The sequence below is a fragment of the Lissotriton helveticus genome, chromosome 4_1, assembly GCF_964261635.1.
Source record: "Lissotriton helveticus chromosome 4_1, aLisHel1.1, whole genome shotgun sequence".
NCBI lineage: Eukaryota > Metazoa > Chordata > Amphibia > Caudata > Salamandridae > Lissotriton > Lissotriton helveticus.
In genome coordinates, this window is record NC_136063.1 from 258,649,999 (window position 1) to 258,676,295 (window position 26,297).

A 26,297-nucleotide genomic window follows, 5' to 3' on the forward strand; every position below is an offset into this window, starting at 1 on the left:
GCTGTCCGCGATCATCTCCAAGGGTATCCCCCCTATGTGCATGTCGAGACGAGGCCTGTCTGTGTTGGAACCGTCCATCTCCAGAACCTGGACATCAATGTACAGGAATTCTTCCTCCTCACCTTTGTCGTCCTGATCACTGGAATCCTCTCTCTGATCATGGTCTACCAAGCGCACTACGGCATTCTTCGGTTTCCTACGACACACCTTCTCGTAGTGTCCAAAGATGTTGCAGTAGGAACACCTGGCCTTGAAGGCGGGGCACGCCTTGTCATTTCCCATGTGGTTATTGCTACCACACCTGTAACACTGGTTTTTTCCTGTTCTGTGTGTCTTGCTGTCCGCCTGTGATTTAGTGGAGAATTCAGCTCTATTTCCTCCCTGGGTCTTCCGCGTCTCCGTTTGCTTCCAACGGTCGTTCCTGTGTGGCGCCATTACTCTACACACTGCTTGCGATTCCTGGGCGTCCTTCTTCGCTGCTTGGGCACACCTTCTCGATAGCTCGGCTTTCTTTACCATCGCCCAGATCTCCTTGAGTGGAGCGTCGCCATTCACCCACAATTTCTCTTGTATGTGGGTACTAGAGGTATGCATAATAATTTGATCCCTGATGAGTTCATCATGCAGTCCACCAAATTTGCACGTGACAGCCAACTTCCTCAGTGCTACGACGTACTCGTCAACAGACTCTCCGCTCTTCTGTGTCCTTTGAAAGAAGTTAAATCTGTCGATGGCGACACACACTACAGGCCTGTAATGTGCGTCTAAGTCTTCGATGGCGTGATCAAACACCTCCGTATCCGTTGCGGCTCTTTCCCCTTTCACGATAGTGTCATAGATCCTGAGCCCTTCTGGACCTAAGTTATGGAGCAGGATCTTCTTTTTCCTCTTACTCGTGAAGGGTGTATCGCCTTCCTCCTCTAGCGCCTCCAGATAGTTGAGGAAGTACCTCTTCCAGTCCTCCCACTTCCTTTCCGGCTCTCCACTCTTCGTGAGAAATGGAACTAGCTGGGTGAGTGATGTGCTCTGGCTCGCCATGGCTTGGACGGTCCTCTTGGCCTGTGGTGCAGAGACTGTTCGCCTGGATGGACTCCCTGGGGCGCCTTGCTCTCCTCCTTCGTCTTCTCTGAGTTCCCCTTCGCTGTCCTCTCTCAATCCACCCTCTGTGGCGAGAGACGCTGCCCCCGAGCTGCCTCCTGCCTTTTCACCCGATGGGCCCGCAGTATCCGCCAGCGTGCGCCTTTTTTCGCTGTAGCTACAGCACTTGCCAGGGCTTGCAGTGGTGCTATGGGGCTTGGTACCTTGTTGTCCCCTCGTGGGTGTCTCCTGCTGCCTCTCTGAGGTCTCTGCCTTCTCCTGATGTTGTTCCTGTAAGCAGTAGCCTGTTCTGGGTGCTGGAGATGGTGTGTGTGTGTCCCCTCACTGGCTTGTGGGTCTCCTGGTGCTTTTCGCGCTGTTTTTTTTTTTTTTTCTTGCCGGCACCTCTGCCGCGCTCCTGTTGCCGTTTTCCGCCTCACGCGAGATGCGTGCGCACCGCAGGGGTCGCGTGTGCGTTCGGGTCCTCACTCGTCCCGACTCGTCGCCATTGTAATGGAGTACAGACGCTGTTTAGGTGTTTGTATACTCTTTATTTCGGAGCGCCGGGGCTGGCTTACCTAGCGGTCGGCGCCAGGGGAACAGTATGGCCGCCTTCCACTTCCTCTGTCGTCACTACCTGTTCCGCCTTGGAACAACTAGAGCGCTGCCACAAGGGCGACTGGGCGAGGAGTCATGGTGCCCCACCAGCCAATCCTGGCGCAGGATTGGCTGGTCACTACATAGCCCGGTTACATAACCCCTGACGGATAGCACGGCCGACTTTGGTGCTGGGAAACCAGGTTCGAGCCTCTTATCGAACCATAAAAATGTATACATGACTTACTTTGGTGTTAAATAAATAGATATTTCAAAAAACAAATAAAAATGATGTTACGACTAAGGTGTGAAATTGGTGTTGAATAAATACATGTTTTTAAAAACAATTAATATTAATCATGTATCATTGGTGCTGGAGTACAAGGTTCGAGACTGGTATTAAACACTGACAAGCTGTGTGCAAGTTATATGGTCATAAAAATAAATGAATGATGGATGCAGGATGGGTGGATGCATGAATGGATGCAGGATGAATGGATGGGTGGATGCATGAATGGATGCAGGATGGATGCAGGATGGATGCAGGATGGGTGGATGGGTAGATGAATGAATGATGGATGGATGGATGCAGGATGGATGCAGGGTGAATGGATGGGTGCATGAATGAATGATGGATGCAGGATGGGTGGGTGGATGGATGGATGATGGATGAATGATGGGTGGATGAATGGATGGGTGGATGCATGAATGATGGATGCAGGATGGATGCAGGATGGGTGGATGAATGAATGATGGATGCAGGATGGATGCAGGGTGGATGGATGGGTGCATGAATGAATGATGGATGGATGGATGCAGGAATGGATGCAGGATGGGTGGATGGATGGGTGGATGCATGAATGAATGATGGATGCAGGATGGATGCAGGATGGATGCAGGATGGGTAGATGAATGAATGATGGATGCAGGATGGATGCAGGGTGGATGGATGGGTGCATGAATGAATGATGGATGCAGGATGGGTGGATGGATGGGTGGATGCATGAATGAAAGATGGATGCAGGATGGATGGGTGGATGGATGGATGGGTGGATGCATGAATGAATGATGGATGCAGGATGGATGGATGGGTGAATGCATGAATGAATGATGGATGGGTGGATGCATGAATGAATGATGGATGCAGGATGAATGCAGAATTGGTGGATGGATGGGTGGGTGGGTGGATGGATGGATGGGTGGATGCATGAATGATGTATGGATGGATGCAAGGTGGTTCGGGCTCGCTCGCTGCGCTCTCTCGCTACGCTCGCTGCAATATGCAAATTAGTTTACGCCCCACCACTTTCAAATGTCACCAGCCGCCCCTGTCCCTGGGAGAATCTAGCATGGCATGGTTTAGGCCTCAACGCAGCTGAGTTCTGGATGTGAAAGGGAAAGGATTCTGCCGCTGACCATTGGACCTGCATTGGTGGCTGATGAACTACTATTGCAGTTCATCAGCCACCAATGCAGTTCCTTTGCAGTTCCTCCTGAAATATGGACCAGGTAAGAGATTCCCTGGTGCTGCGCCCACTGGGATTTCAGTTCTCACTGCAGAGCCTGTATATGCCAGCAGGCATGCTTTACCAGCAGAATGCAGGAGACCATCAGACCCAGCAGCCTTATAGAGGATAGATGCTTTAACATCTGAATCATAAATCAGACAACAATCCTTAGCAAACGCATGCATCAAAAGTAACATGGAATTTCAATGGTTGTACAAGAAAGAGCAATGCGTTATTTTCAGTTCTTAGTCTTTAATTTTTTTCGCCCAGCCAACACATGTTTCGTCAATAAGGGAATATTCTGCAACGTCTTCAGGGCTGTACAGCTCGCCAATCACTCCATTCCTCTCACCTCTCTGCCGGTTCTACTTCGTCCCAGGTTGATCAAATATTGTATTGTCCTTTTTCAAGTGAGCATGTAGCTCCTGAGTAATTATGCCCTAGTATCAGGATTGAGATCAAATGGACTACTGTCCAGTTTAGTGTAGTGAGCTACAAGATTTCCATAATCCCTGTTCTTTTCTGAAAGCGAGTACACTACCGTATGCGAATACTCCCATGGTCATTTCATTGAAAGTATCCCGGAGCAACCATTGAAATTCTGTTACTTTTGATGCATGCGTGTGCTAAGGATTGTTGTCTGATTTAAGAAACTACCTTAGGGTCAAAGTTTGGAGGGTTTAGGGTGATTCCCCTCCCCTTGAGCCCCACTACTGATCATAGCCTATGTCACAAAACGAATACGTTAATTTATGAGCGCCAGGATTATCCCAGTTCCAATTCATCTTATAGAACATTAACATTTGAATCATAGTCTGAATATCCTGGACTCGGCACTCCGGAGGGTAGGCATGGAACTGCAAAGTGCCCAGAAAGGCTCAGATGAAAGGAAGCATCTGAGAGGGAGTCAGTTATGAATCCCAGCAAACGCAAGATGTTTGCCATAGTCTGGAGGTGGGTGATGACTGCTTGGAGCAAGCCCGCCTTCAACAGTCACTGAGGTAGGGGAACACTGGAACACAACATCTCCGCAGATGGAATGCAACCTCCACCATCACCTCTGGGCACACGCAGTGGACACTGGTAAGGCCAAAAGGGAGCACAGCAAACTGAAAGTGCTCTTACCCCACCATGAACCACATTGAACACCTGTGGACCAGCAGGATGGGTATATGGAAATATGAATCCTGCAAGTCCAGCACTACCACGGAGTATCCAGGGTCCAAGGCAGAAAGTATGTGAGATAAAAGGCTTTTTGCAAATTCACACTTACTTTTTGCCCCCATTTCAACTGCTAGGCACTTGTGTAGTGACTCTGAAATGTCCTAAGACTTGCTGACCGGGACTCAGTGAATGTGTAATGACTGTTAAAAAGCTACATGTTTAATTGGCTTATTCCCGATTGGCATAACTCTACCTACTTGTAAGTCTATAGTAAACGGGACCAGGTGTACCTAGGGCCTGTAATTTAAGTGTCTTTTGTGGACTTGAACAGTAGTCGTGCCATGAAGGGTATGACTCCCAGCCTGCCATTGCTGGCTGGCACAGTAGTTTTCAACTGCTAACTCAAGTTTGTCATTTAACCTGAAGGCAGAGCCCAAACCTCTCCTTTTAGGTCGAGCTTGGGCAGCGCATGCGCTGCTGCGAGGCATGCAGTAGTGGAGTATGGCTTTGAATCCCAGCCCACTTTCCGCCCATATTTTTCATTGGCTGTTATTGACTTGTGTAAACGCTGGCTTCCGAGTTGCTATTAGACTTGTTAGTCTCTCCTTGGCACCGCCTTGTCTGCATTTGTAACCCCCCATGGCGACTGGCCTTTTTAATTCTTTTGTGATACAGTATGTCTATTTTTTTTTCTTTAACAAGTTTCTCCTACTGCAGGCACGATGTCCTTTCCTCGCCATGCGTGCTCTCCCTTTCAAGCAGCCCCGGACAATGACGGACACTTCCTTGAAGTGAAATAGGTCTTGCATTTACAAGTGTTTGAGCTATTGCCATTGTAAGTGGCGATAGCTCAGATTATCGTAAATGCAAGAACTATTGCATTGCAAATGCTTGTTAATATTTATTAGTCACCACTAAAGCAGGCCTGCTGCGCCCTAAAGGCTGGGTACATTATGTTAATGGAGTAAGCATGTAGTTTCATGCTTGTAAGGTTCGAACAGTAAAAAACAACATTGTTGTTTTTACTGTTAAAAGGTTGGTAACCCCATTGGCGAGTGCAGAGTTACAGGCTGACATCGCAGCCATGCTAACTTCTGAATGGGACTACCAAAGTTGGTACTTCAAGACATGAAAAGAATCTGTGCATTAAATCCAATTTAATGGTTACATCAAATTTAATGTTACTGGTGGGCAAAGTGTCTCTTTAGTAAGTTGCCACTTTTTTGCCATGGATTCTAGTGCCTGTTTACAGTTGCACACAAAGGTCTGTCCTCTAGATGGCCTTTGCACATGGGGAGGATTGTAAATGACTCCCATGAAAACCTACAAGGGATTTGCCAGGAGAGGAGATGTTATCTCCTCCTGGCAGGAAAAATCTGTACAGCGTGTGAACCCAAAAGGGAAGACACCTTAATGGGCAAATGGGGAGCACACATGTAGAGGGGCTGCTCCTTTGATTAGACATAGCGTAGAGTGTCAAGGACAGAGAAGGAAACCCTAGTCAAACCATTTTTTGTGGGGGCATGTAGCCGTCAGGTAGCCACACATCAAGGATGGGCTGCCAAGCTCCACACACCGGGAAAAGGGTTAAGCCATCTTGGGAGTGGGCAGAATAGAGCACTGTGGGATAGCTAGATGCCACACCTCAAAGTAAGTTCTCCTCAGGAGGTGAAGGACCTGGTAGCCTATTGGCTAGTGACAGCGACCTCTCTTAAAGGCACTTTATGGGCATAAAAGAGGGACCTTAGCCCCCGGAGCTCAGATCGCGCCTGGATTGAAATAGAAAGAGAAGCTGCACTGCCGTTGGCATGTACCTGCTGCTCCTTAGGATAGTGAAGATAGGACTGTGCCTGTAGTGTCCTGCTGGTGGAGAAGTTATCCCCAGAGGTAGACCACTCTAACAGTCAGTTGGGTGACAGGGCTATAAAAGCTGAGGAAGCTTGCTTGGAAACGTTGATAGTTGAGATCACCAGATCATCGCCCCTTGCCATAGAGTACAGCTTGTCCCAACGTTCAAAAGATGATGCACTTAAGTCTGCTAGACCCAGGAGAGTCATTGGAATGCAATTCGGTAGGCCAGAAGGATAGCCATCGCCAGAAGAAGGGACCTGCTGAGTTGGCTATGACCAGAGACTAGTAGTCCAGTGGTGACTGAACTTATGTGGGACCAAGGAGGACATCAAACTCTGCGGTCAAAACGGCCCCAACAGGACCGAGGAGTAGCACCAGGAAAACTTCTCTTGACTGCACAGCAACCTGGCATCAGGACCACTCTATAGCAATTTTAAGAAACTGGATTGTTGGTGTAAGCCCGGGTCAAGCAACAACCACAATCCTTGTCAGGATAAGACACAAGCAAACCCTAAATTAACCTGTGCTCATCGCCTGGTGGCTTGGCACAGAGCAGTCAGACTTAACTTAGAGTCAATGTGTAAAGTAGTTGTGCAACACTTCAAACAGTAACACTGTGAAAACACGCCACAAAAGAAGCTCACAACAAAGCTAGAAAAATAGAGTGGATTTTAATAAATGAACCAAGACCAGAAAGACAAAAATCCAGTAATAGAACCAGAGATATAGATTTTCTAATTTTTGTGTGAAAAACCGCAACAAAAAGCACACAGCGCTACTGGGGATAGCTGATCACACAAGACCAGGACAAGTCACAAGTTCAGGTTGACCGCGATGGAACAAGGGCCAGCTACAGTGACCCAGTTAGGCCTGCTGAACACAGTACCTTAAGTCCTGGCTGTGGAGCATTGTGTGGATCCACGTCAAAGATGCATTGTGCAGGCAAGGCAATGTGTCATGTTTCAAGACATGGCGTGGCTGCAGTGCGAGATTCTTATGAGTTTACACTGAAGATCCGTTTGACGGGGCTTGTGATGCAAAGTCCGGAGTATTGGACGTGAGGCGAAGCAGATACAATGAAAGGTGAAGCTGCAGTGTGGAATTTTGGTGTCAGCGTCGAGGCTGCTGTCGACGAGGGATGCGAGGTCCTGGATCAGAGATGCGCCGAGCCTTCGGTGATTCATCGGCTGCAGGGGCGATACGGGCCTTCTGCTCCAGGCTCAATCGATGCAGCAGCAGCAATACATCTGTTCTGCTCGAAGATGCGTTGGTTTCACTGGTGAACACCTTATGCCCACTTCCAAGGGACCAGGACTAGGGTAGCACCACTTGGAAGGGAGGGCTCACAGATGGCAAAGTACAAGTGCAGAAGCAGGTTGTTTGGAAGTTTTTAATTTTGATGAGACTTCATCGGAGGCGTTTTGTATGCGTTGAAGTATTTTCCGGAGTTTGGCCGTTGTTCCCGCATAGAGGGCGTTGCCGTAGTCCAGTCTGCTGCTGACGAGGGCCTGGGTGACTGTTCTTCTCGTTTCGGTGGGGATACATCTGTAGATCTTGCGGAGCATGCGGAGGGTGTTGAAGCAGGAGGAGGAGACCGCGTTGACTTGCTGGGTAATAGACGGCGTTGAGTCCAGGTTGAACCCTGGACTCAACTCCTCCTCGCTCCTTTAGGGCTGGTTTCTTATATTACCAGCCCCACTCATATTAAAGGCCATACTATTGATCAGATTCTCTCGACCAGGATGATTGATGTATCCTTGCCGCGTCCAGTTCTATGGTCAGACCATTTTTTTATCGATTTCTGTATTCTTTCTTCTGCTATGACCGGTTCTAGAGTGCTGAAAGATGTGTAACGGTTGGGGCGACCATTTCACCATGTTACTGCGGAAATGTTGTCCGTTGATCTCCGTCGTCATCCCTGTCGGCTCTCGGGTAATCTGGAGGAAGATCTAGACTCGGTCCAGAAGTGGCTGATAGCCAGATTCGATGAGCTAGTCCCGGGTAAGACAGTCAAATCTGCGGCCAGACATGTCTCGGCCCCTTGGTTCACTCCTTCTCTTGGGAAAATGCGTCAAGATTTTAAGAAAGCAGAAAGAGTGTGGCGGCGTAAGTATGATCCGGATGACAAATCTAAATATCGGGATGCGATCAGGCTGTATCACAAGCATATTTCTGACGAAAAAAAGTTTATTTGGAGCGTAGAATTGATGAGGCGGAAAATAGGAGTAAAGAACTCTTTACGATAGTAAAGGAGTTCATCTCCCCTTCCTCGAGCTCACCCTCCCATGCTCATTCCGAAGTTTGGATTAGCCAGCTTGGGGTTTTTTTCATAAATAAAATCAAGTCCATCCAGGGCTCTTTCCCTGATGCGGGCCTCTTTTTAACTGTTAGTCAATTGACCACTCTCCCCTTGCCATCAGATGAGAAGAGTCCAGTTCTTTCGGTCTTCCCTCCCCTGTCCGCTACTACCTCTCTCGACCTTTTGTCCCGGCTTCAATCTGGCTCCCCATTGGATCCCTGTCCAGCGAAATGTCTGGGAAAAATAGCGCCTGCAATTAACACCTTGCTTAATCCGCTGCTCAATCTTTCCCTGACTACGGGAGAGGTTCCTCTGGCTTGGAAACATGCTCTGATCCTGCCGCTGCTCAAAAAGCCTACCTTGGATCCCCTTGTTCACGCTAACTATAGGTCTATCTCCCTTCTCCCTGCTCTGGCAAAGGTGATTGAGAAACATGTACAGCTCTCTATTTCCAACTTTATAGAGAGCAATAACATCTTACATGATTCTCAATCGGGCTTCCGTGCTAATTTTAGCACGGAGACAGCTCTTCTCGAGATCACCGATGCCATCAGGGAGACTCTTGATCTTGGGGGGAAGGCTATTCTGGTTATGCTGGACCTGTCTGCGGCGTTCGACACCGTCCCTCACGACGGTCTTCTTTCTAGACTTAGTGAGATCGGCATTCGTGGGACGGTGTGGAACTGGTTTAAATCTTTTTTGACCGGCCGTCGACAAGTGGTCTGGCCACCTCCGTTCTCCGCTGAAATGCCACCGCTAGAGGTGGGGGTCCCTCAGGGGTCTATCCTGAGCCCCACCCTTTTTAATATCTATATGGCCCCTTCGGTGCCCGGATCATATCCTACGCTGATGACACCCAGCTCCTTTTTACGTTTAAGAAGGGAGAGGCTTTTGATGGTGGTCTGATCAGGGAATGCCTGGGTGCGGTCTTTGACTGGTTTCGGCGGCACATTCTGAAATGCAACTCTGATAAGTCGGAGTTGCTTTTTTTCGGATGTCCGCCAGATCCCAGCTGGAAGACTTGGTGGCCCCAGGACATGTTTCCTCCTGATGTGGCCTCCGCGAAAGCCAAAAACCTTGGGGTGCTGTGTGATGACGGCCTTTCCTTCAAACCCCAAATCATCGGACTGTTTGGGAAATGTTTTGGCATTTTGAAAATGCTACGGAAGTTTCTTCCTTTGCTGTCTCTGCAACACAAAAAAATCATTGTGCAGTCTCTAATTGGCTCGCGATTGGATTACGCGAATGCCCTTTATCTCGGGCTGCCTAAATATTGGCCCGTCTGCCAATTGTGCAGAATTTGGCGGCAAGAGCCATTTTTGGTCTTCCACGCAGGGCAAAAGCCTCGGAATTGCTAAAGAGACTGCATTGGTTGCCTATTCTAAAAGAATCACCTTCAAGGTTTTGACTTTGGCTTTTAAGGCCCTTCATTCGATCGGCCCTAAATATATCGGGAAGCGCTTGGCCTTTTATGTGCCGAGGCTGACTCTACGGTCGGCCCTGTTGGCCAAAGCCGTTGTTCCCCCTGTCAAACTCGCCCGGATTGGAGGGCGCTCCTTCCGATATTTGGCCCCGCGATGCTGGAATGAGCTACCTGTCTCCTTAAGTAATGCAAACAGTCTCCTTTCCTTTAGAAAGGAGCTGAAAACCTGGCTCTTTTCGGTATGATCTTTTTCGGCCTCTGCGAGTTGCTGTGTTGTGTTCTCTCCCTCAGTTCTCTTTGCCAAAGCGCCGCGACACCCCTTGGGGTAGCCGTGCGCTATAAAAGAGACAAACATAAACATAACCCCAGGTCGCGAGCGTGGTGGTGGGTGTCGGGGCAGTTTGCAGCGCGACCGGCCCCAGGAGTCGTCCCATGCAGAAGGGGTGGAGCCGAGGAGGAGGACCTCCGTCTGGTCCAAGTTCAGTTTTAGGCCACTGGTTTCTGGTTTTCATCTACCCTGCAACGTCCTTCATACACTCATGGAAGTTGATTTGGCGGTGGCCGGGTACTGGGTGAGGGAGAGGATCATCTGGGTGTCAGTGGCGTACGAAATAATGTTGAGGTGGTACGCTCGGACAATTTTTTTTTATTAAAAAAAAATGTATTTATTGATTTTCCAAGATCATTACATTGCAATTCAAAAACATAACATTACAGTGGTGTGTAATCAACCATATTACATGTCGTGATCATGAGACATACAATTTCCCAAATCAGTTGTGCGGTGAGTTTAGTGATGATCTTCAGATTTGCAGAGACAACAAATAACCTTGCCTAGATATACAAATGAGGCGGTACTCAACGTGACAGAAAAAAAGAACTCCACCTGGAGTGCTTTGATGCGTGCAACTATTCATTTCCTTTAAACCCCCACTAGATCACATATTTACATATTGCATCCTGGAGATCCCATAGGCTCCACCAGTATTAACAGAATCACCAGACTGTACCCGAACCCAGTCAATAAATGGTTTCCATATCTCCGTGGGCCTGGAGGCAGGTGGCATGAGATCCCAGTACGTCGCTAGCTGAGTTTGGCCATATGTGACGTCCCTCAACCAATCCTTAATTGTGGGGTTCCTCCTTTTCCCCAGACAAGAGCTATCTGTCGTTTGGCAAATAACAAAAGCAATGCATGCAACTTGCGTTTCTTGATGTGCATGTTTCTGACATATCCTAGTAGGCCCTGTAGAGGAGAGTGGGACACCACAAGACCCAGGATCTGATTGATGGACTCGAAAATTCGAGACCAATATACAGCAATGTCCGGAAATTCCCACGCCATATGAAGAAACGATGCGGAAGCCGACCTGCAGCGCCAGCAGCAATCATCGTCCCTAAGTCCCATCCTATGTAAGCAAATAGGTGTCCTGTAGTAACGGTGTAAGAATTTGAAGTGGATTAGTCTCAGTTTATAGTTAGGTGTAAGTTCAGTCATTTGAGCACAACAGTATGACCACTGGTCGTCTGTCAGGGGGAGGGGTAACTCGGTGTCCCATTTAAAGCAAGCACCTGAGGTCACCACAGGTGCATCAATCTGCATGTGTGTGTAGAGTCTGGTAATCAATTTGCACGGCGAGGGTGTGTTCAATACGTTTTCCAGGGCATTTAGAGTAGGTGGCTGGGATGGAAAATCAGCATGTAGCTTCCGGCAGGCAGCCCGGAGTTTGTGATATAGAAATACCTCCTCGAAAGATACCCTCCCTCCCTCCCTCCTCCGCACTCGGATAGTCTCTGAACACCCCACCCGGATATAAGTCAGCAAAAGATTGAAGTTTCATCACCTGTGCGACTCTGCTATTTATCTTGTCTCTGACGTTAGGTAGAAGAGGATTCTGGGTAAGGGGGACCGAGGGAGCATACAATATTGGTATTCCCGCTCTTCTCCACAACCCCTCCCATGCCCAAGCATTTCAGTAGTATCAAGACCGTCTGTGAGCCGTTTATAGCTCTGATAGACTGCCACTCGAAGCGGAACAGGCACAACGGCATCCTTCTCCACAGCTACATGAGGTTGAAATGACGTCTGATTTACCCAATATTGTAGGAATTGCACCTGTGCACATAATGCATATAATTTCATGTCCGGGGCACCCCGCCCGCCTGGCTTGGTTGCTAACGACAACAGTTCCCACGACACCCTGGCTTGGCCTCCCGCCCATACCAGCGAGATCAGTAGCGACCTCAGAGTCTTAAAAAAGGACGGAGTGAGTAGGAGTGGTAAATTCACAAACAGATATAAAAGTTTTGGCAGAACTATCATCTTGACCAATGCAATTTTACCAGCCAGCGACAATGGGAGCCTGCCCCACAGCGCCACTTTTTCTTCCAGCCAATTTACAGCCCTACCATAGTTTAGGTTCCAAAGTTCCTGTACATCTCGGCTAATCCAAATAACTAAATATTTAACCGTATAATTTTCTCACTTCAACGGGAATTCCGAGGTCAGTATTGTATGTGAGGGGGAATATCACAGATTTGTTCCAATTTTTAGATATTCCTGACAAACTGCCACATTTGATAAACTCCCTCAATACTACATCTGGGTTGCGCTCCGGGTCCAAAATGTACAAAGTAACGTCATCGGCGTATAGCGATATTAAAAGACTACGAGCGCTAAATCCTATCCCCTTGTCCATGTGGTGTTGTCTAATGCGCGCAGCCAGGGGCTTCATCGCAATGGCGAACAATAATGGGGATAGCGGGCACCCCTGCCTTGTGCCCCCCGTGATCGGAAATGGGTCTGAAACAAGATTATTAACCCGCACCCTGGCTATTAGTTTGGTATATAACAGTTTTATCCACTGGAGAAAAAGGGGGCCAAACTCCATCCTCTCCAGAATCCTAAATAAATAAGGCCATTCGAGCGAGTCGAAAGCCTTTGTTGCATCCAAAAACACCGCCGCTGCCTGCACGTCAGGGTGGAGATAGTGGAGCACCGAGAACACCATACAAAGGTTATGGGAGGTGGATCTACTGGGTATAAAGCTCGATTGGTCTGGCAAAGCAATCATGGGAAGGGGAGCAGAGGCTGAAACCTGTTAGCTATCAGCTTAGCCAATATTTTGACGTTCACATTTATAAGTGACAATGGCCTGTATGAGTCCAGCTCATTTTAGGTTTTCCTGGCTTTAGCAACGTTATTAATAGCTCTGCGCATGGATGGAGGTAGTATACCCGTTTCGTGTGCTTCCCCATACACTGCCAAGAGTCTAGGAGCCAGGTCCTCAACGTACGTTTTATAAAATGCAGTTGTCAGCCCATCCGACCCAGGGCCTTGTCCAACAGCAAGCTAGTAATAACATTAGCTACGTCTTCAACTTTAATGGGCAGGTCCATATACTCTATGTGTCTATCATTAAACCATGCAAGCGCCACGGAGTCTAGAAACTCCTGCATACCATCAGGGCAGTCTGTTTGCGTGGCTGTAAACAAATGTGCATAGAACGATGAAAACTCATCCAAAATAGCTGGGGATCCCCTAATCGAGTTACCCTGTTTGTCAATATTTCCGATAACAAAGGCAGTGGAGCACGGGCCTAATCATACCTGCAAGTGTACGCCCCGGTCTGTCCCCCTCCCCATATCTTCACGCTTCCGCGTATTTCCCTAAGAATTTATCTTCCCTTTGCGCTTCCTCCTCGTATTCTAACAATTTACTCTTCAATTCCGCAAGCAGGGCATACTCACCCCCATTATGTATGCGAGTCTCAAGGTCTTTTATCTGAGACTCAACGTTACCCAAAGTGGTTCTAATGGCCTTGAGGACTCCAGCTTGCCTAGAGATGCATTTCCCCTGATGACCAGCTTGAAAGCTTCCCACAGCGAGGCCTCAGTTTCCACTGACCCAGTATTTAATGTAAAGTACTCTGATATATCAGTGCGTATTTCCTCCTTAAATGCCTCATCAAGAAGCGCCTGTGGGGGAGCCTCTAGGTGAATTCCCTACGTGTAGTGTTGGGCAGAGAGAGAGTCAATAGACATGGCGAGTGGTCCGATATGGTTCTCGACAACTTTTTCACCCCTACCACCCAACTGGCCATATCCCTTGTCATCAGCCAATAGTCTAGACGAGACCAGGCACGGCGGTGTTCCAAGCAGCATGTGCCCTCCTTGGTCAATGGATTTTGTAGGCGCCAGATATCCACCATACCTCCATCCTCCAGCAACGCATTGAGAACCTTACGCATGATAAGCTGGTCTTCGGTGACTTTGCTCCAGCTGCGGTGTGGGATTCGTTGAGGTTGGTTATGCGCCGTGTGTTTCTCGAAGGAGAAGTAGATACAGTGGTGGTCGGTCCAGTGGAGTTCGGTGGTGTGGCTGAAGGTGACGTGGTTGCTGGCAGAGAAGATGGGGTCGAGGGTGTGTCCAGCGGAGTGGGTGGGTGTTGTGACGAGCGGTTTGAGGCCGAGGTTGTCGATCTTGGTTGTGGAGTTGCTGTTGTTTGCGTTCTCGAGGTGGAAGTTCAGGTCTCCGAAGATAATCTAGTCTGTGGAGGCGAGGGCATGCCTGATGATGAGATCGGAGATGGAGTTGCTGTGGTCGGGGGACTGGAGACGAGGGTTCCTCTGAGGGTGGTTTGATCGACGTGGATCTGGAAATGTAGGTGTTCAGCCGTGCTGAGGGAGTCTTCAGGGTTGGTCGAAATTCTGATGGTGTTCCTGTGGATGATGGAGATTCCTTCTCCCGGTTTGTTGTTTCGGTCCCTGTAGGTGATCTTGTAGCCGTCCGGGATGGCAATGGCTATGTCGGGCGTCGAGGAGGCGTTCATCCAGGTCTCTGTCAGGAAGGCGATGTCCGGGGAGGATGAGTCGAGCAGGTCCCAGAGTTCGACGGCCTGCTTGTGGACTGAGTGGGTGTTGAGTAGTATGCATCTGAGAGGATTGTGGTCTGCTCTGGAGGGGTGGGCAGGACATGCAGGTGTGCGCTGGCAGGTGTAACTGCAGTTCCGACAGGTGAAGGGTCTGTGGGTGAGCTTCGGGGTGGCCTGGAAGCAGGTGAAGGATCGGCCGGCATTGCGTGCATCGAGTGTGTTGGCGTCGTAGTGATAACAGGTGTTGTGGCAGGCACGGGGGCTAGGGGGCGTATGGCGCTGAACGCGGACCAGGCACGGACAGGCTTGCCTTAGGCAAGCCAGCGGCGCGACCGTGCAGCGGTCGGCATATGGTGGGGGCGGGAGCAGTGGAAATGAGGCGGGCTCGGTCGGGGGGCGGGCTGCAGGAGCAGCAGCGGCGGGAAAGAAAGAGTAGGTGGCACGGGGGAAGACCCATATCAAGCAGAATCAGGGGAGCACAGGAAATGAAAAAGACAACACTAGAGCACTAGAATGCACAGAATAAAATAATAACAAAGGAGAAAAGTAAAACCAAGGGAGGGAAATGAACCACAGATGTCGGAGGACCTGTGGCGCTTTCACGGCAGCCGGCTCGAACCCAGGGATCACAGAGCAGCGAGCAGCTGATAGGGTGAAGCTGTTGGGGAGAGCGCTGGCCTTGGCCCCGGAGGTCAAGGAGTACACAAAGCTCAACTGCCAACTACAACCAGTCATGTGACCAGAGACAGTCTGCACACACCAAATGGCTAAACCAAGAAAATGCAAACTTTCTTAAAGTGGCTGTTGGAACTGGCTATTTCTGGTAGGCTAAGGCTGACGCCAAAGCCAGGCAGAAACCACCATTCTAGTCAGGGCAAGGGAGTCACACGCCAAGATAACCCCTGCTCACCCCCTTGGTAGCTTGGCACGAGCAGTAAGGCTAAACTCGGAGGCAATGTGTAAAGCATTTGCGCCAGCACACAACAGCAACAACATCCTAGGCACCCCACAAAAGGAACTCCACACAATGTTATTATAAAATAACTTTTGTATTGTCAAAACACATCAGATAGGAATCACACATGTACATTGTGCCAACTGGCACGGGCAATATTCATAAGGGATTATTTACAGGACAGGGCCACATGGGCCACTGTCAGAATCAACACTTTTAGAAATAGCACTTTTAGAACTTAGAATAAGTATAGCACAAAATAACACCTATAAATCACAACCAGTAACTACTGGTAACAGGTAAGTACCACCTACGCAACCCTAAACACCTTAGGAGAATGTCACACAGGGAACCAGGACCTCACTAGGACCACCTATACTAAAAAGAACAACCACCTAAGTATAAAATACATCTAGGGGTATAAGCAAGAACACATTACACATGATGCATCACAACATTCAGAGGTGTAGGGAAGGAAAAACACATGATGCATAAAACATACATTCAGCGGTGCAAGAACAAGGCACATGATGCATCAAAAACGCATTCAGTGGTGGAAGGAAAAACACATGATGCATAAACCAACACATTCAGAGGTGTAAATTCAAGGAAGACACATGATGCATAAAACATTCAGAGGTGCCAGAACATAACTCAATAGCGCAAAAACACATGATGCCCAAAAACATTCAGAGGTGTAAGATCAAGGTGCGTAATCATATTAAATGCATTACATTTCCTAGCACCACATCACATTGCACAAAACTCACATTAGGCAATTACCATCACAGAGATAATCACATTGCGCCTAAATAAAAATCACATACCAGCCCCCATCTAATAAAGAGAGTAAAGAGCCCTGTGTCCAGAATGTCAGGGCGCGCTGTCTTGCAGCGCCAGTCAGGGGTGCGCCACCGGCGCAAAACCTAAACGTTGCAGGTGCCCACTACTTGCTGGGCACCTGGGAACAATCACAAGACCTAAACGGTGCAGCTGCCCACTAATTGCTGGGCAGCTGTGAAGCAGAACTGCGGTAGCGCTCTCACTGACCCTTAGGCGCAAACTGCGCCCACTGCTGGAGCCACACAGGCTCTGACACCAAACACTGCGGCCAAATGCTGGAGTCACATAGGCTCTGGGCATATCACATGCCCCAAACGTTGGAGCCACACAGGCTCTGAAACTATATATCCCCAGGGCCCTCTAGAAGAGGGCAATGGCCCCCTAAATCACGCTGGAGCCTCAGGGGCTCTGAAGCAAAATATGCCCTCAGGGAGTCTCTCGGGGCTCTGAGGAAACATGCGGCGTCGGTGGAGCCCCTCCTCGATAACGGAAATGCCCCTGGAGCCCTCTCAGGGCTCTACACACAAATGTGGGCATTGGAGCCTCGAGCTCCATCGAAACGTTGGGGCAGCCCACTGCCATCTGGGGCCGCCCTACCTCCCCTCTCGTCCTTGTGCCTCTCACCGGCACCAACAGCAGCCCCCACGGTGCCTCTCAGGCTCAAGAATTGCCTCCAATGCCCTGAAGCCCTCGTGGGCTTAGCCACACAGCGGAAGGAGGGGGGGCGGGCACCGGCAATGTGCCCCGACGCCCCCCTCTCTCTAGTACAGCCGGGTGCAGTCCGCGGCGTCCTTCTTCCTCCCTGGCCGCAGGCGGGACTTGGCAGCAGGTGGGGCTCTACCGTAGCACGGGAGCCCTGCGGACTTCACCTGCTTGCTCCTCACTTCTCCCTCGGCGCAGCATCTCCGGTCTCCCTCTCCTCACGGGAGACCAGACGGGCACACCATGGCTTCCCCCAGGCAGGGGGAAGCGGAAACAACGTCCTCCTGGCCCCGCCCGCAACCAGGCGGCGGCCATCTTGAGGTGGCTCGGGCCGCGGCGGTGATCTCGGGGGCAAAACGAGGGGTGGGCACCCTCGAGATTAAAATAAAATAGAGAAGCGAGGTGGGCACTCGCAAAATAATAAAATAAATGGCCAAAGTCGCAGGGTAGGCACCTGCCAAACCTCACGCAAAATGCGTGATGGCAAAACACTCGCTATGGGTCCAAATAAAGCGCTCTCCCAGCGCTATAAGCACTAAAGCAGCCCCCATGAGTGAAGGGGGCAGGAGAGTCAGGCAAAGGGGGTCCCCAAAAGTCCTGGGCAGCAAAGTCCAGCAAAAAGTCCTTCAGGGGTCTAGGACAAGTCCATCAGGGGTCCAGGACAAGTCCATCAGGGGTCCAGGACAAGTCCATCAGGGGTCCAGGACAAGTCCATCAGGGGTCCAGGACAAGTCCATCAGGGGTCCAGGACAAGTACATCAGGGGTCCAGGACAAGTCCATCAGGGGTCCAGGACAAGTCCATCAGGGGTCCAGGACAAGTCCATCAGGGGTCCAGGACAAGTCCATCAGGGGTCCAGGACAAGTCCATCAGGGGTCCAGGGGCTGGGCAGGGCCCAGGGATTCCCCTGGGCCCAAGCAGCAGCACGCCCCTGGCAGGATTCAAGTTAGAAACAAGAACATTTTGGAAGGGGACCCAGCCCCTTTTTATACAGAGAAGTCCTTTGTCTAGCAGGGTGTAGGCAGTGTGAGAACCAGGTAGAACTGGTTATAGAGAATTCCTTTCACTGGCCAGGCTAGGGACATCAGACGCACCCCAGGGGGTGGAGCCAGCATTGTGTGGGGAAAACCCAGCTTCACTCAGGACCCTCAGACCAGACAGTCAATCCACAAGCAGGCCCAGGCTCACTCCTCCCCTCACATCAGCATGCTAAACACTCCATTCACCACCGGGGCAGACCCTCCCAGACTCTTGGAGCCAGGCTCACCAGCCAGCCTCAGCCAATCACACGCCAGACACAAATTACACAAATATGCCAACTTCTAGAAGTGGCACTTCTACACTAGACACAATCATGCCGCATACATCATTATGCAGCATTCAATCTCACGAGCTCGCACATATCAAACTCGACCCTGCACTCCCCACACATCAGGAACTACCCTGGGCATACCTATTCCCCATTCATTCCTATGGGAGGGCAGGTCACTCACCACACATACACAGAGAGCTCAAGCACTTTACACTGTACCACAGTGAAAAAGTGCGCAAAGACCTAAAATCACCAACACCAGGTTCCAGAAACAGGCTAGGAAAAAGCAAAAAGTTTCGGGGTGAACCTGCCAGAAGGGCCAGGTCCAACAGTGGCATTTTCATAATTTCAAATTAAAAACAGACTTCACCATAAGTTAGAATTTTTAATTGTGATTCCAGAGACACCAAAATTAGGGGGTTATTTCTTCCCATTTGGAAATTACAGTTATAAAATGGAATAAGGCAATTCTAATGTTATCATAAGGGAGAGATAGGCTTTGCAGTAGTTAAAAACACATTTAAGAGTTCATCACTACTAGGACATGTAAAATTCAAAGTACATGCCCTACTTTTTTTTATAGATATATTGCACCTTGCCCCTCTGGACTGTCCAGGGCCAACCCTCGGAGTTATATATGTATTATAAAGGAAGGCTTGTGCCTGGCAAAAGGTTTATTTTGCCAGGTAAAGGTGGTAGTTTAAAACTGCACTCACAGGTTCTGCAATGGCAGGCCTGTTCCATGTTTAAAGTGCTACTTAAGTGGGTGGTACAATCAGAGCTAAAGGCCCACTAGTAGCATTTAATTTACAAGCCCTGGGCACATGAGGTGCATTTTACTAGGAACTTAGAAGTAAATTAAAGGCGCCAATTGTGGACGAGCAAATATTACCATGTTTAGAGGAAAGAACACTAGCACTGATTAACAATGATAAGGTATGCAGAGTCCTAATACCCGCAAAACGAATTCAGCAAAAAGTTGAAGGAGGAAGGCAAAAGGTCTGGGGATGACACTGCAAAAAGGGCAAGTTACCATTAGCGACTAGAGACTGCTTCTTTGTGGAGGTAACTATTTTTTTAGGCCTTCTTTGTCCCCCCTGACCTGCTCCCGGCCGGAGCTGGTCGCCATAGTGACTAGAAGTGAACGCATACAACTTGAATAAAAGTTTTCTTGAAAAAGTTTCTTTTGCCAAATTTGCTGAATTCGACAATGGTTGTTCACAGTTAAGTGAAAAGTTGTGATTTATTGTTTCGAAAAATATTTACATTTGGAAAACTATGGTGGATAAATATAACCTATTTCCATAAGTTGGTGATGGCTTTCTTTCTTGTCCAATTGTTCTTGTGCTTTTTTAAATGCTTTACCCATGTTTCTTTGTTAAAAGCTAAAGCTACCCAGGGTTGAGCTAAGGTTTGACAAACGAGAACGACTGGACCCAAGATGGGATTGTGAGAGTATTACATAGTGTGGTCACACAGCCAGACCATATAATACACCACATTTCTTCACAGAGGACCAGAGCTAACATGAGCAATTTGAATTTTTCAGGGAGTAGGTCTTTTACAGGGCAAAGGCAATCGTCCTTCTTTGGCATCCAAAAGTAGCAGGACTAGTACCCACAATCATCATCTTCCAGTGTGGTGATGAAAAATTCCATGTGGGCTTCTGTGTGTGCAGGATTGATATTACAGTTTATTAACAGCAGCCGAAACTGACGACGACTCGCCCTGAAACCATCAATTGTCATGACTTGCAGGACTCGAGAGTTTTCTCTTACTTCTGTGGTTTTGAGCTTGTGGGCATGACTTATGAAAACCGACAGACCTCTTGATGGCTGTCTAAAGATATTCTTTTTCATGGGAGCTATTCGATGTTCGTGAAAGCCAGCTATAGGAGGTGTTGCCATTGCCCAGGTTTCTTGGAAGCACAGAAAGTCCCCTTTGGCAAAGTAGTCCCATGTTTCCTTATCCATGCGCTTTTGCCTAGCCTTGCAATGTTCCATAACATAAGGGTTAGTCGTTGGTGGTGGTCAGTGATTAGTGGTTGATGGTGATCTACCTGCTCCCCCATTTTCCTTCCTATGCAGCCGATGTTTTGTCTATTGTTAGGAATGTTGCTGCCAGAGTTCCTCCTTTTTGGCCTGCGTGGTCCGGCCCATAAGCACTATCGCTGGTTATCCCTATGAGAGATGGAGATATTTATTGGGGTGCTTGGTCGTTCAATGGTATTTCTCCCCTGCCTTCTATAGTAATTTGTGCCTTTCACAATTGATGAAGCCCCCCGCCCCTCATTTTGAGGGATGGGAACGTGCAGGTATTTCTAATGGCTAGGTTCTTTTACATCAAGGCCCCAGCTAGTTAGTAGTTTGCCTTCGCCAAGAACTGCCTGTTGAAGTTTCTGTTTGCTAAATCCCAGTACAGTGGAGTCGCCATGGGTATCTCCGTGTGACCTTTTGAACTTTACCCACTTCAGGTTATCCAATGTAATCTGTGTCAAAGACACAATATATCCAAATAGTCAGAGAATGTTGGATCCCTTTAAGATGTCATAAGGGCCTTTAATGAAATACCTGGGGGTGAGCACCACCTCATGGATAAAGGGTGTTTCCTTAGGACACTGTGCATCCCGTGGTCACATATCCCCCCCAGGTTGAGGCTGCGTTGGCCCAGGCTTTGGAGAATGATTGTTGGGAATTCAACACAGTTGTTCACCTGCTGTCCGATTTGTGATTCCGGCCCAGCTGTCTGTTCGCTGTTGCTCCATCAGGGAGAGTGTAGTGTACCCCTTCAGGCCGTTCTGAGTCTCAGGTCTCAATGGGTTGTGTGTCCTTGTCCGTGTGCAGGCATCCTCCTTTTCCAGACTAACCCTGGATGCTGCCTCCTTACCAGGGTCTGGTGTAAGCCCTGTTGATTGTTGGGTCATCTGATGCCTGTTTTGTTGCGTTGAAGCTTCTGTTTCTTCGGCTTTGTCTTCGGAGATTACCCGGGACCTGATCTGCTGTTTCAAGTTAAAGATTGGGTAGAATGTCTTTGAGTTGCTTTCCCCTCAGGCCTGCGGCTGTTCAGCATTGCCGGCATGATTGATCTTTTTTTTCTTTTTTCTTACTTACAGAATAAGGTTTTGTAGGTATATAAAATTATATATAAATGAAACAATGTTAATGATAGTGACTTGTTTAATAGTTATGAGGAAGTAGATTATTCCATATGACAAAGTTTTTTTCTAACCACTTGCAAGAGTGCTTGTTACGCAATAAAGAAGTGTAGAGAAAAAAACTCTAAAACACAGGAATCTTCGGAAAATAAACCCAATAAGCATTTTCAACAACGGTGTTGCTTCTACTGACAATACGGGTATTTTTTTACATTGATAAATTAGATGTACTTACGCAAAAACGGGTCTGACAGCATTATTTATGTTCCCGTATGCTGCGCGGCCCAGCAATTCCCTAAAGCAGTTTTCAGCCAGCACTGCAGGATTCTCTTCCTTGTCTCCAGCTGTTGGGGAAGAAGGAGGACCTATACGACTGCAAGAGAAAAGTACAAGAGATGAGGATCTTGCCTTTATACCATGAAAAAATACAAGCCAAACGATCCCAATAGTACTTCAAGGCTCATGGACGCTAGTGCTCTGCAATAAAACACCAATTTTGTATTTGCTAATAATAGACGCACACTGCCCTGCACTCCTACCATGCCTGTTTTCCACCATATTGAGTAGTGCAACATCAGGGCTGACTTTAGGGGAGTGCGCCTGGTGTGGCCGCACTGTGTGCCGGCCTGTGGAGGGGGCACTGTCCTAAGGAGAGTACTGTATTGCATAAGGAGGGTACTGTGTTTAGCAATAAGTTGAGATTGGAGAGATGAGGGGCACTTTTTCCAGGTGGAAGTGAGAGAATCTGAGAAGGTGGTCATGGGATGTGGGGTTGCCAAACAAGATTGTCGCACCGGGCGCCACCAGCGCTAAAGCAGCCCTGGCAACTGCACTACAAACTACAGCTTGTACAACAAAGATCAACTACAGAAAACAGACGAAAATGAGAGTTAGCTGGTTCACAGAAAACGGGAATGATTATGTTGTTGCTAAGGTGTTCTATTTTGAAAAAGTTGGTTTCAGAGAAATTCATGAATCATTTAGAAAGGTTTGATGGTCTTCAGTTTGGGTCTGGCAGGTATGCACAACTTGGGAGGTCATGTCTATGTTCAGGTGAGGAGGAACAAAAGTACACTGAATGGAAGGCTGTACAAACCCACCTAGAAGCATCACTTTGGGCCTACTGGTGAGAGCTCGAGCTGGCAAAGAACAGGTGTTCTATTCATTCAGAAAGTGATAGAGCAATAAAGAGTCTTTAAATCTTGTCACATTTGATGTGTGTTAGATCTGGGGGTCTCTAGTTGGCAGAGGTAGGTACCAATGTCCAAATAGGGATCCTTGCTTCTAGTCAGGGTAAGGGGATACACTCTTTGGATAACCCCTGCTCACCCCCTTGGTTATTTGGAACGAGCAGACAGGCTTATCAAAGGCAATGTGTAAAGTATTTGTACCAACACTCACAGTAACAGTGAAAACACCACAAATGAACTCCACACCAGTTTAGAAAAATAAAGTATCTTTATCTAAACTACACAAGAACAAAATGACAAAAATCCAACATACACAGTTCAAGGATATGATTTTAAAAGAGTTTAAGAGTTTGCATCAAAATAATCCACAGTTGCGTCACTTTTAACCCAAAGTACTTGTAGATGCGACAAAAGTTCCAAGCGGCAACTGCAGTGTCGAAAAACAAGCGATGAATCACTCCTGAGATCCTGGGAGGCGATGCGACAACCCCGTTGCACGCAGTGGGCGTGTTGCGACAAATCCGGTCTGTATGGGGAGAGAGGCAACACCTTGTGTGGATTGCGGTGCGCAGCTTCTAAAGTTCAGGGGTCTGAGTATTCCTTTTTATACCAATATTGCCTTTGTTCTCTGAAGGCAGAGAGACCTTTGCCTTTGTCCAAACCAGTTCTGGTCAGTCCTGGAGCACTTTCTTTACTTCACTCCTTCTTTCCTTTGAGAGAGAGGGGCAGGGTCGTCAGCCGCCCAGCAGGAGGTGGAGCCAGCATTGTGGTAGGTAGACACAGCCCTATTCAGGCTCCAGGTGCAACTCCTCCCTCCCATCTACATGCAGATCTCTCTATTCACCACTGGGCTGACCCATCCAGCCTCCTGGAGTCACCTCAGCCCCTGTCACTCACAAACCAGACAGTCAATTCACAAACAGGAAGAGACACACAGAAAGGTTAGACAAGAGAACAGCCACGTTCTAAAAGTGCTGTTCTCAAACACAGGATTTAAAAAACATCCTTCCTAAAAGATGGGTTATTAAATTCTGAGTTCAGTGATACCAGCCTTCAATTTCCTATCATGCTCCTATGGGAAGATATGCAGGTAAACATTATACACAGCATTCCCCATTATAGCCTATGGGCAAGATAGCCTTTCAATAGTGAAAAACGAAAATGGCTGTAATTCACTACAAGAGCATGTTACCTACACTAGCACATGCTCTACCTTTCACATGCACTGCACCCTGCCCAGGGGGTCCCTAGGGCCTTCCATAGGGGTGTCCAATGTGTACAGAAAGGGAAGGGTTAGGCCTGGCCAGTGTGGACACTGGTCAGGTCAGCATGGCAGTTAACAACTGCACACAGGCACTGCGGTAGCAGGTCTGAGACCCCGTTTTAGGGCTACTCCTGTGGGTGGCACAATCAGTGCTGCAGGCCCACTAGTAGCATTTGAATTACCAGCCCTGGCACACTCAGTGCACTTTACCTTTACTAGGGACCTACTGGTGAAACAAATATGCCAATCATGGATAACCAATCACAAAAATAATTTACACTGAGAACTGTCTGACATGAGAGTGTGAAATGAAAGGCTACAGGATGTCAGTTTTTTTCTAGCAGGATTTAAATAGCTTGGGAATGAGTTGTACAAACATTTCTAAAAATGGCCGTAGGTGAAAGCGATTCTTTTTTTGTGTGGTAATACTGAAGTATGTGAGAAACAGATTTAAATTGGATCAAAACAATCAGAACACTTTAATTGGTTATGTGCAAATGATGTTTCCTGAAACATGATTTCCGCTTACTATAGCTTGTAAATCATTTTATCAGTAAAACTGTGTAATTGGAAAAGTTCGCGGCCACTTCAACGGAAAAGGTGCTGTGTGTAAATGACTGCGCTACATCATGTTTTTGTAAGTGGCCAAACGGCTAGGATGGTTGACATCATGTTTTAGTAAGTGGCCTGTGACTAACAAAAATGAATGTGTCCTTCTATAATGCAACTGGTGCTCATGTAAAGCGCTCTGATACCAATGGGTTAATTACATGCTATATAAAACTCTGAAAAAATAAATAAATCAGTATTTCCCCTTTTCCGAAGGGTCAGTATTTTGTCCAGAGGTTGGGAGATTCAGGTCAGTGACTGTCATCTCATTCTAAATGAACCTGATTGAAATCGCTTGAATACTAATTTTAATGGTTACTGCCTCGTTTATTTATTGGGCGTCATGTGTCACTAATTAGCGTCTTAAGTTCTATTCCTTATACAGGAAATAAATATTAATCTCTTGAAAGCAATTGCGTGCAAGACAAAAAATAATTCAACAAACTGCTCTTATATTCCATGGACAAAAGCTCCTCATACGACTACCAAAGCTTGTATATGATGCACGTCTTCTTCCCTTCCTCTAATAGAGAACCACCTATCTGCGGTCTCTGAAATTGCCTCAAGTGTACTGGCTGCGGGGAGTGGCCAACTGGGCCAAGATGGTGGATGGCCCTTTCTGAGCTCCTAAACATCTCACTCTGGAGCGGCCACAATCCTTGGTAGTGGCGGTGCCTGGGAGTGTATCCACACATTCTCGCACTCCCCCACCTTCGCCTGATCCGGATTAGTTTTCTTCCGCCACAGCCCTGATTTGCACAGGCTGAACCAGAGGCTGCCAGCCTATGCATAGTAAGGCGGGCCCCTCATCACTCTCCCTGCCCTCTCTTCTTTACAGAACGCCGACACAACGGGCCCCATGGGCTAGGTGAGTCTGTGTGGCACCCCCGGCGATGGTCTTTAATAACAGACACGACTGGCACCGTCGGGCCCCAGGGAAGAACTCATCACACAGCCCGTGGCATGGCTCTGTCCAGTGCCTCGCAGCAGAAGACACGTGGGCCGCTCAGTTCAGAGTGTGTGGTCTACCTGATACCAGAGGCACCTTGCGCTTCTCCCCACACCAGGGATGGAAACTCAGCTTTTGCTGTGCAGGGGCTCTGGGGGTCTTCCACTGACGATGGTTGCAGATGACAGGGTCCACAAACCGCAGAACCCATACTGCAAGCCCCCAAAACGGATTGCTAGCAGTGCTATGGGACTGCTTACCCTTTACAATCCTATCTTCCTCCGACTCCCAGCAACAGTGGCATGCCGGGGCTCCCCGCTGCTCTCTTCTTGTTGGGCTCTCGCTCTCCCCATCACACACTCCCCACTTCGAGGCCTGGACTTTGGCCACCACCTGGGAGATGTTATATGCCGCCTCTCCAGCTCTTGTCCTACCAAGCCTTCATAATTACTCCTCCGGATGTGTCCTGGCTGCTCGTGCTGCCGCCCTTCTTTCCAGTTCTTACAGCGGGAGATGGGCATGCGGGCC

General features: G+C 48.4%; 1 protein-coding gene across 1 annotated transcript in view; it reads right to left on the bottom strand.

Annotated features, from left to right (window-relative positions):
- The window catches only part of EFR3A (EFR3 homolog A), a 1,274,477-nt gene that overhangs the window by 488,695 nt on the left and 759,485 nt on the right, over nucleotides 1-26,297 (bottom strand). The window contains exon 8 of the mRNA XM_078686747.1: nucleotides 21,993-22,130. Within this exon, the coding sequence (XP_078542873.1) occupies nucleotides 21,993-22,130 (138 nt within the window). The remainder of the gene's footprint in view (nucleotides 1-21,992; nucleotides 22,131-26,297) is intronic.